Below are 11,467 nucleotides of genomic sequence, written 5' to 3'. Positions count from 1 at the left end.
CTGGCAACATTTTGAGCTTCGATATTTATCCAAAGGCTGTTTACTTTGAGTATAAATTTGGATTTCACAGTCCGCAAATACTCACGTTCAAATCTGACCGATGGGACCTCAGAGGGTTGGATATAGGGATAGGGACATCATTTACTCAACAGCTTAAAATGCAGTTCATTTTATATGCAAAACACTAGTTTAAAAGTCTGAAAGCCCGAAACTCCGGTGCTGCATAATAATTAAGCCTCTTACACACCCATTGCATTCTTACATTCATGAGTCTCTGACGTTATTTTCTCCTCGATCTAGCTCTCTCAAATATTTCAAAGCTGGTAATGGCGGACCATTAAATAGGAAAATTCTAGTTAAAATAAACAGGTGTCTTTTTGAAATCAAGGCTTAAAACTTGGGTCACTAAGCGCTTAGTTAACATAGTTTTGAAATCCAAAGAAAAAAGAGAATTGATTTTTTAGTCATGGTAGCACTTGACGTATACCTTTTTCATCAGTGTAGAAGTAAATCGTTGATCGATATTAGCTTAAGTCCTGTTTCGTGCTAAACTTTAGTTCTTATCTCACACTTTCTTGTTTTTTTATCTTATTCGAAAACTCCATCGATACACGACTATTTAATTGTCGCTATTCTTTTCTCGTGGCAGTTCACTGTCCCGCCTTATCGATACCACTCCTGCATTTGGTAGCAAAATCATTCTTTCAGCTCTCTTCAACTACCTTAAGTCCTCTGTTGCGATGCATTACCATCAACTTAGGGACGATTTTATTGGGGGGGGTCTCTCTTACATTTAAGTCGAAAAGACAAACTAAAGGATATGTGTTATTCACAACCAAGGCATCCACAAATATCTGACTTTATTATTCCTTCAAAATATTCCCCGTTTCTGATTGGTTAAAACCACAAGCATAATTCACCATAACCACCTGCTGTTCACCAAATTTGGAAAGAAACTTCGTCATATTGAATCAATGACGTCAAAAGTGCAGCCCGCTGCAGATTATTGAACCGATGACGTCAAAATGATGTCAAAAGTGCAGCCCGCTGCAAATGATTGAACCATTGACCGAAAAAAGCTTGGGACGAGATTGTGTTATTTTTGTTGAGCAGAAAAATGGCTGCGAGTAGGTTTAAAAGTTTAAGCGAAGAAAATATTTTGAATGAATAATAAAGCAATTATTGAATTCGGCTTTCGTAGAATATGAAGAATTCTGCAGATCTCAGAGGATGTTATCCACCTCGGTCTTCGGCCTTGGTGGATAACACCCTCCTCGACCTGCAGAATTCTTCATATCATACTCAGCCTCATTCAATAATTGCTAAATAACATGAATAAGTTTAGTCCATATCATGCATGCGTCAACAATGTATTTTGGAATGTTTTCGTCTCGAAGCTAAAAAGCAGATTAAACATCAAGCGTCTTTATCTCTTTTTCCTTCCAGCTTTAAGGGAGGGGGGGGGGGGGGGCTTGCAGTCACTAATAGACCTTAATGCCCCCACCCCTTGCCCGTCAAAAATGATTCGAACATAAAGGATCATGTTCTTACCCAAACGCAATGAAAGTCCTTTCTACACGTGATGGACTTATGATGTTTCACAGTTTGTAATTTTAAAGCTCCAATAGCTGACAAATAAATTTTCTAACGTGCTCAATGAACCAATGATCCTTGGCGTGCATTTGTAAATTATTGTGAACACCCAGTCAACAAAGATCCAATAAATGAATAGGATATAATATGAGGAGTCCTCTCCCTTAATTTCTTCTTTGCTTAAGTTGTCATTGTGGTGGGTTTTTAGTCATAAGTGGCGTTTAGACCTTCGATTAAATGAAACGCGTTTTGTTAGGGTTAGGATTAGGGTTAGCAATTGGTAAGTCACATGCAAAACAAGGTGGCATGAATGCGTAAAGATTCAAGAAGCAATATTTCATAAGAAATATTTAAAGCTCTTGTTCTTTCCAAAGCGTTTGTTCACTATTGTGCTAGCATTCTGGCTCACTCGGTTTTCATTGGCAAGGCTATGCTAAATTTTGCAACTGCCGAACTCGATATGAGTTTTCTTTTTTTTTTTCTGTTGGATGATTAAGCAAGTAAAGCAGAACTCTTTTCCTCAGTGGTTGACTTGTGAAAAAAAGGAGAGTGTGATTTGGAGTTATTGGTAAGCTGCAGTCATCCAAAACCTTTTATTACTTCATGCTTTTCGCTCTGTTACTTAAACTCCAAGGTGCAGCTCTGCTTGTCACAATCTTGGCCGTTTATTTGCTAACAAAACAAATGAATTATTTTATCTAGAATCGTGATTTCTTTCCCGCAAAGGTGAGGGCAAACCCGCCTTGTTAACCCGTTGATACCACCCCTAACTAGCCACCCTGGGAGGGAATAGGGCGGGATAAACGTTTTCGTCTCGAAGCTAAAAAGCACATTAAACATCAAGCGTCTTTATCTTCCTTTCCTTCCAGCTTCATCCTTGATTTGACATTGGATCATCTCATCGAAGAAGTTTTAATTGTCATTTAGTTATTGAACAATGGTAGATGGGAAGTTAGAGGCTGTAGAGCAGCAAATGCTAGAGCTTGCCATTGCGATAAGTGTAGAAGACAGGGATCGTGAAGGAAGAGCTCATTTTCATCTCGGCAGTGCTTACCTCAACCTACCTGATTATCAACAGGCCATAAAACATTATGCACAAGCATTACCTATTTTCATAGAAATAGGCTGCAGGGCGGAGGAGGGATCAACCTATGGAAATCTGGGAAATGCCTATCTTAGCCTAAGTAATTTTCAACAAGCCATTGAGTACTACGAAAAAGCTCTTAGTATTGCAAAAGAAGTAGGTAATAGGGCTGGGGAGGGATCAGCATATGAAAATCTGGGTAATGCCTATCTTGATCTAGGTAATTTTAAACAAGCCATTGAGTACTACGAAAAACGTCTTAGTATTGCTAAAGAAGTAGGTAATAGGGCTGGGGAGGGATCAACGTATGGAAATCTGGGAAATGCCTATCTTAGTCTAGGTAAATTTAAACAAGCCATTGACTACTACGAAAAACATCTTAGTATTGTAAAAGAAGTAGGTAATAGGGCTGGGGAGGGATCAGCCTATGGAAATCTGGGAAATGTGTATCTTAGTCAAGGTAATTTTAAACAAGCCATTGAGTACTACGAAAAACATCTTAGTATTGCAAAAGAAGTAGGTAATAGGGCTGGGGAGAGATCAGCCTATGGAAATCTTGGAAATGCCTATCTTAGTCTAGGTAATTTTAAACAAGCCATTGAGTACTACGAAAAAGATCTTAGTATTGCTAAAGAAGTAGGTAATTGGGCTGGGGAGGGATCAACCTATGGAAATCTGGGAAATGCGTATTTTAGTCTAGGTAATTTTAAACAAGCCATTGAGTACTACGAAAAAGATCTTAGTATTGCTAAAGAAGTAGGTAATAGGGCTGGGGAGGGATCAGCCTATGGAAATCTGGGAAATGCCTATCAAAATCTAGGTAATTTTAAACAAGCCATTGAGTACAACAAAAAAGATCTTAGTATTGCTAAAGAAGTAGGGGATAGGGCTGGGGAGGGATCAGCCTATGGAAATCTGGGAAATGCCTATCGCAATCTAGGTAATTTTAAACAAGCCATTAAGTACTACGAAAAAGATCTTAGTATTGCTAAAGAAGTAGGTAAAAGGGCTGGGAAATGCGTATCTTAGTCTAGGTAATTTTAAAAAAGCCATTGAGTACTACGAAAAACATCTTAGTATTGCTAAAGAAGTAGGTAATAGGGCTTGGGAGGGATCAGCGTATTTAAATCTGGGAAATGCCTTTTGCAAGGTAGGTTATTTCAAGGAAGCCATGGATTACCATGAACACAGTCTTAGTATTTTCAAGGAAATTGGAAACTGTTTAGGAGAGGGAATCGCGTGGTATTCGCAAGGTCATGATCATGAATTGTTGGGTTCCTTGATTAGTGCACTCAGTTGTTATCGATCGTTCAAGTATAAAACATTTTGATGAAACAAGGCATAGTCTGAAGTCAGAAGATGAATTAAAAGTAACTTTTCGTGATTATTATCGCGTGTCATACACTGCTCTGTGGAGGACACTTTTGAAGAATGGAGAGATTGAAGAAGCTTTGTATGCTGCTGAGAAAGGTCGAGCACAGGCTTTGATGGATATTTTGCAAGATCAATACGGCATTGACTCTCAGTCATTTTCTGCACTTGCTCCGAATCAAACTCTTACAGCTGCATTAGAGCTTTTACCTTCACAAGCCGTTTTTGTGGCACTTGACGAGAACAAGATCATGTTTTGGGTGCTAAGAAAAGACAGCAAGATCAGCTTTCGACAAAGCGAAATCGCAAATGGAAGTGCTGATTTGTTGATGGAAACTCTTTTGACTGGGATTGGCGTAGGGGATGGTGTCAGATGCGAGAATCGTTCATTGGATCCAGTACGCAATGACCTGTCTTGCAGCAAAAAACCTATCAGTGAGAAAGCAGTTGTACCATCTTCATCCTCTGGTAACTCTTTACAACCGTTGTATGAAGTCTTACTCGGGCCAATTGCAGACTTGCTCCAAGGAAATGAGTTAATCGTTGTTTCCGATGGACCATTTTGCTTGGCTCCATATTCTGCATTGAGTGAATCTATCAGGATCCGCACCATTCCCTCGTTGACCGCTTTTAATGTGATCGTTGGTGCACCTGATGACTTCCACAGTAAGACTGGCGCACTGCTTGTAGGTGATCTGTGGTTGGAGGAAGTTACTAACAAGAAAGGGGAACCCATTTTGCAGCAGCTTCCGTTTGCAAAGCAAGAAGTAGAGATGATTGGACAACTTCTGCAGACAAAGCCGCTGACTGGAAAAAGTGCCACGAAAGCTGAGGTACTGAAATGTATGAAATCAGTCGCTTTAGTTCACATTGCAGCACATGGATGCCAAAAAACGGGAGAAATTGCTTTAGCCCCAAATAACGAACGGAAATCGCAAATCCCCAAAGAGGAAGACTTCATTTTGAAAATGTCGGATGTTCAGACAATTTCTCTTCGAGCAAGGCTAGTTGTGCTGAGCTGTTGTCACAGTGGCCGGGGAGAAGTGAAGTCTGAGGGAGTGGTGGGAATTGCTAGGGCTTTCCTGTGTGCTGGAGCTCGGTCTGTTTTGGTGTCACTCTGGGCAATTGATGACGAGGTAACGTTGCTGTTCATGAGAAGCTTCTACCAGCACCTGGTAGATGGAAAAAGCGCAAGTGCAGCTCTTCAAGAAACAATGAAATATTTCCGAGAGTCAAAGCAGTATTGCGCTATAAAGCACTGGGCGCCATTTGTGCTGGTTGGCGATGATGTCACGCTGGAATTTCCAAAAAAATGGTAAGTGAAGTTCGAGTTTAACTGAGAAAACAAGAGTACGTTCAAATTGGAAAATTGACGATAGGAATCAAATAGGCCTAAGATGGCATGATAACGAGCTGCAACAATAGACAAAGGTAGTTGGGAAGGTTATGTAAATGAACCACACCAGAGCTGTATGTACTTCAACCCGCTTCTGTTAAAGCGCAAAAGAAATAGTTTCACCTTCTCTTATATAGACCCCTCCACCCTATTCAATATTGGGAGATAACTCAACAATTTTCCACTAAAACATTCAGTTTTTTACAACATTGAATGAGGGGGGAGAGGAAAGAAGCAATGAAGACGTCAAAAGTGCTAAGCTTCCCAACAGTTTTGTCTATGATTGTAGCTTCGTAGAGTAAACAATTCAAAGTTTCCTCTAACACACTTTCGTCACAAATGTAATTTCCACATGCATGCACAGTAGCATATTTAAAGGATATACTTCACATTGGTGGAAAAACTGTTTTCGTTCAGCCTTTTCTGGCTTTTTGTTAACTGGTGAAGAGGGCTCATTTTATCACCTCGTGATGTCTCTTTTGGTATTTCCGTTCTCCCATAGATCTCTAAACGTCATCTTTTATAAGGAATTCGGAGACAGCATCGTCCTGCACGCAGCCATTCGCATCGGCGCATTGTGAATGCTCGAAAGAACCAGCTATATTTAGAGCTGTTTTTATTATTTTGTTTTTGTTTTTCCAGAATCGATGTCGAAGGTGCTAGAAGTTTACCTAGCAGAGCCTGACGCTTCAGTGATTGCCGAAATTGTAAAAAAAGTAGAATGGGTTAACAATCATGGTTATGCCAGTAGAACAAGCTCCAAAGGTTTTAAAGAAGTTTACAGCGTTAACTAAACCAACTGACTGAGATTATTGTAAGTGAAATTATGACAGAAAGCTTAGATCTATAGTAAAATGCTAGATTTACTCGTTATTTTGATATTTAGTTTCTCATATAACTTCAACAGCCATTGTTACTTTAATGACAATCAAAATCACAGTGCTATATTTGAGTTGCTAAAAGTGATGTTTTATTTAGTTCTTTGGAACTGTTTTGTAATATGAGTGTAAGCCAGTTTTAAAAGAAAAGAAAAAAAAACACTTTTGCTGATCACCCTTAACATCAGACTTTTAACGTGATAAGGAAAAGAGACGTGACATTTGCAACATTCAAAGATCACAAAATAGACGGGAAACTACGGGTGAAATTTTTTCCTGTTCTTCTGCATAAGAAATGAATGAAATCATCAGCAATAAAGAAGGCTTTTTTTTTTTCTTAATAAATTTCCAAGTTCTTCATAGGGCTTACTACGTCGAGTTATCGGTAGTGTTTTTAAGCAAAGCAAAAGAATGTGTTTGCATTTGAAAGTAGTTCAATTCTTGGAATAATAGTTAGGGAACTAACAAATCCGCTGCAAAGTTAGAAAAATTCTCTGGAGCGGATTCATAGCCCCCCTTACAAGTGGAAAATTTTAAGGTGGCTCTCAATCCGCTGCAGGGAATTTTTTATACCTTTGCAAAGAATTTATCTTAGCCTGCTAACCACTTTTGAGCAATAGAAAATGGGGCTCACCGAGTTCGTTTCTGAGATGTAAGCTTTTGAAGTCAAAATATAGGGCATTTTTTGAAGAAGACTTTTTCGTTGCTATGATAAACTTTTATGTCCTATTAATGGGCGCACCTACCATAACATTTGATGTTATGTGAAACAGTTGGGGTAGATTCAATCCTTCCAAATAGCACAGTTGGTTGAAAGTGCTGATTTGAGCCTCAAGGGAACAAAAGGCTACCGGCAACCTATACTATGGCCTTTAATTAAGACAATTTCCGTCGCAAGGGTAAAAGTGATGGTATTTTGATATCCGGGTCATGTGACGCAACCGAATGTTTAACTTACGTTTTAAACTGAAACCCTAATTTAATGTAAGACTCTGTTGCATTTTGCGATTTTTTATGAAATAACGAGACAAGTTGCAAGTTGCACACTTTACCACTGCCAAAACCAAGGTGAGACAAATTGCAAAACCCTTCGCGGAAAGTAAAATCCATTGCTACTTTGCGCATTGGTTTACGCAAATTAGCAACGAAGGTTTCAAGCAATGCGTGCTGTGAAATTTGCCCTGCAACTTGTTTCGCAACGGATTGCGTCATCAGCCAGTGAAATGTTCCTTTAACCTCATGAGATCATCGAAAGCGAGACAAATTGCAGGAAACGTTGCCCATTGTAACAACCGTCAAGCGAATAGCTTTGCAGTGTGAGAACTCTTGTCGAAACAAAATTGAGAGACAAGTTGCTCGAAAAATTGCTGAGTGTAACAGCGCCTTTATGGGTCAAGTAAGTAAGGAAACCATCTAACGTTGGATAAGACAACTCACTCTCCATTTGCTTATCATATAAGTTTATTAGAAATCAGAAATATGGTCAGTTTTACAAAATGCAAAAAATGTGTCATCCAAACGCAAATACAAATTAAGTTTGTGAAGGTAGAGATCTGTTGATTAATGTTTATTTTTTGAAAAATGTTACAAAAAAGCTTCGAAAACGAAAACACTCGGAAAAGAGATATTAAAACACGAGTCATTAAGCACCATGGAAAGGAAAGTAAACACTGTTAAAGTCAGTGATTAGATGTAATAACTGTGTATATATCCACAGTTTGTAGGTATGGGCACCGATTTTAAAAGGGTTTCCTTTCAAGGGCCTTTTCTTTTCGATAGCTTCGGTGTGGATACTATCCAAAAGAGACGACAAAGCCCTGGTTTCAAAAGGTTTGCATGTATTTCTCAATCGCTACTCCGTCCATGAAAACAGTGATTTCTTTTCGTCCTGGTGTAAACATAAAAACAAACAGTATTAAATTAAACCACAAACAAAGTCTGGAAAGGTCAAGTAGACAAAATGAAGTATGCTACAACAATAAAGCATTTGTTTGGGATGCCAATATGACCGTCATTTCATTTTTTGCTTTGCTTTTTTCTTGTCCCCTTCAAAAGTACTTGTTGTAGATAGCAAGGGTAAGTTCTTTCTACAACTAAGCTCAGTTTTAAGTGGCCGCGGAATTAGAGATTTACAAACGTGCACCCCGACTTCACATTTTAAGCATAAATGTGCGCATTAGCCTGACATTTTATTGACTGAATACTTTTTATGATGGCAGCAAATTCGAAGAAAAAGATCATTAGTCTTTTACTTCAAGTAAAGCTATGATCTTCGCAGTTATGAACGCAATTTTTACAATTGCGTAGAGAAGCCTGAAAATTTCAGGACTTCAACGGGGTTCAACGGGGATTGCGTTCATAACTGCGAAGATCATACCTTAACTTGATTTCATATCCGCAGTTCATATATGATTCATTTCATATACCATTTCATCATTGATTCATCATTGATTCATTCAAATATGTACTGATCATGAGAGCAAAATTATGACAAAGGGAACAGAAACCAGACCACGTACAAGGGAGTCGTGTAGGGCTGTCAACCCTTTTTAACACTTTCAAAGTTTGCCCTTTGATTGACAGTTACGTATTGAAATTCCCAAGTTCGAAGCGAACTTATGAAATTTATTTACAACGAATTTCGCAAATCGCCTGTCAAAAGTTTTGTGAAATGCACTGTAAACAAAAGTGACAATTGGACCTTCCTTCTGCATGAATTTTTTTTCTTTACCTTCTTCTTTGCATGAATTTTTTTTCTTGGCATTTTCCCTTGCATGAATTTTTTTTTGGTTTTTTCCCCATCCCCCCCCATCACTTTTCTAATGTTCCGTCCCTAAGTTATCTTTTCATATGTAAAGTAGAATTAATTACCATCACAAAAACTTCGCACTTACTCGCTTTGAAGATGATGCAGACATGAACTCGGAAATGGCCTTCGAAGAAGGCTTTTATGTTGCTTTTGAAATAATCTTTGACATGCATTGGTGCTTCCTTATTTTCTTGCTTTTCTTTCTGGGGACTAAAAAAATCAGGTCAAAAGGATTCGCTTGCTGCTAGGATACGTCGCAATTATATTTGTGTTTTTTTTCCGTTTTTTTCAAAACGCGTCACTGAAGAAAGTGAAGGACGACCATACTTACACAAATTGCAGATCAAATGATGCTTGATTCTAACAGCTGGGCCGATAAATCTCCTTGGGAATTTGTATATCATTCATGTAGTGCCACTGACCAATGCTGTTTGAAATGCTCAGGTGAGAAGGATGATAAACTACTGTTTTGACAACGGGGAAAAGCACAGCTAAAATTGTCCTTTCGCCTGTTGACAAGCAACTATAGTCTATCATCATACATGCGCATGAACAAGTGTAAAGTGCAAGTGTTAGGGGAATAAGGGGATATTTGTTGACGCCATTGCTCACATTTTGTTTCATTAACATACGAGTGTGCTCACGAAAGGCATCATGCCATTCTCAAATTGACTTCAAAAGGTAAAAGAACTTGTTAAACTTAGTTAATTAAATCTCCAGTTTTAGAGTGCAACGTGCCTTACCGTGGCCACCCAACAAACTTTCACATTTGACAATTACGTGTAAGTACGTCAAATCAACAACCCATGCAATGGTGTTCAATGTACAACCGCGAACTTTGCAAGAAGGGTTGACTGTCAATCAAATTCCCACACCCTGATTGGCGTATAAGTTTTAAAGAACTTTGTTAGGTGGCCACTGTAAGGCGCGTCGCACTGTAAGCCTTTTGGCTTCGATAACGAGCCTCGCCCAGTTATTGGCCATCAAAACCTGATAAATTCTTGGGTGGAAACCACACATTTTTTGCAAAATGTCGAATTTTCAAAGCATACTTTCTCAGAGATGAACTGGTGTATCAGGTTCAAACTTAAAGGGGAAGCACATTGTACAAATCATGCACTTCCAATATTCAGTACTTTACTCTTGGCTGACGATAGCCTTGAGCAAATGAGGCAAGAATATAAACAAATATTCCCTGAACCTTTCGTTTCATTCTACCATCAGATGGTAGGCTTAGCTTTTTGCATTTTTTCGTTGCCCACGAATTAACGGCTCGAAACAAGTCCACCTCTTTGACACTCAGTGAATCCCTTATGACTAGTGCGTCAAATAAGGACTTCTCGATTACCGAAAATCCATCAACCTTCACAGCCACTTGTGTGTGTCTGTCGACCACTCCCCAGCAACGAGACACAAGCTTTTTCTCCCCATACTTTTCAGCCGTTGTTAGAATATTGAAAACGTTCGATGGATCCACATGATTTTGCAAATATTCCGTGCATTTCCCGGCGAGTGTTGGTACCATATATTGTTTCGCCAAGTACAACACTCCCATCACATTACTTCGGCTCAAGTTGACTTCATCGCTGTAAATGAAGCGCAATCGGGCAGTTCAATTGAGTCACTAACGTCCGCTAGCTCACCGTAAAACATGGCTTCAAACACAGGACTGCCAATTGACAGCACAAACTTGTGAGCTGAAATCCCTTCTTTTTCGTCACAATCGCCATAGGTTTTGCAAGTAACAAATTTCACATCACTGAAAAGATCGTTGTTGAGCATAAACTTGGTTCTCTCTCTGATAGTAGGTCTCTTCATTTGCCAGTATTCATGGATAGACATGTTGGAATGAAGTTGTTTTAGTTTCTTTGCAATAGCTGCAACTAAATACCCCAGTATCTAATGCTTGCCTGAAGACTTTAGCTTGTTACTGTAATGTATGCGCATAGTTAATCGGTTCCCAGCCTTTCCTAATTTATGCCAGCATAGCTACGCGGCCGCCAGAAATATTTGAATGTAGAACGCCATTTTGATTAACTGAGAGTCACCTCCGAGTTATCACACTGAGTTTGTGATATTAAAAGCCACCACCCTGCAATTTACAGAAACGGCATCCAAAATACACGCGAAGGAAGCCATCCTCCTCTTAACTTACTGCAAGACCAATTTTCGTCGTCACCGCTTTGTTGTTACCGAAACGTTATCTCCTTTTGTTCGTCCACCAGCAATTGGTACACCCCATTTGAAAATAATCTCTCGTTAGACAAAATTTTCAAAAGCATATAAAACACATTCACACCATGATTCACACACACATTCAATATTACTTACAATAT

General features: G+C 39.0%; 1 protein-coding gene across 1 annotated transcript; it reads right to left on the bottom strand.

Annotated features, from left to right (window-relative positions):
- Positions 1-10,260: 10,260 nt before the first annotated feature.
- Positions 10,261-10,973, bottom strand: LOC137976941 (BTB/POZ domain-containing protein 6-like). Its single transcript, XM_068824257.1, has 2 exons — positions 10,822-10,973; positions 10,261-10,717 (listed from the first exon to the last, which is right to left on the bottom strand). The coding sequence occupies exons 1-2, from the start codon at positions 10,971-10,973 to the stop codon at positions 10,261-10,263; spliced, it is 609 nt and encodes a 202-aa protein (XP_068680358.1).
- Between the last annotated feature and the right edge of the window lie 494 nt (positions 10,974-11,467).

The sequence above is a fragment of the Montipora foliosa genome, chromosome 11 (genome assembly GCF_036669935.1).
Source record: "Montipora foliosa isolate CH-2021 chromosome 11, ASM3666993v2, whole genome shotgun sequence".
Lineage (NCBI taxonomy): Eukaryota > Metazoa > Cnidaria > Anthozoa > Scleractinia > Acroporidae > Montipora > Montipora foliosa.
The sequence above is the reverse complement of the archived record's forward strand: the minus strand, read 5'-3'. Positions and strand labels throughout refer to the sequence as shown.

Coding starts and splice junctions, on each gene's coding strand:
- LOC137976941 (XM_068824257.1), bottom strand. CDS start 10,973: ATGTCTATCCATGAATACTGGCAAATGAAGAGACCTACTATCAGAGAG. Junction 10,718..10,821: donor GAAGGGATTTCAGCTCACAA/GTTTGTGCTGTC, acceptor CTTCATTTACAG/CGATGAAGTCAACTTGAGCC.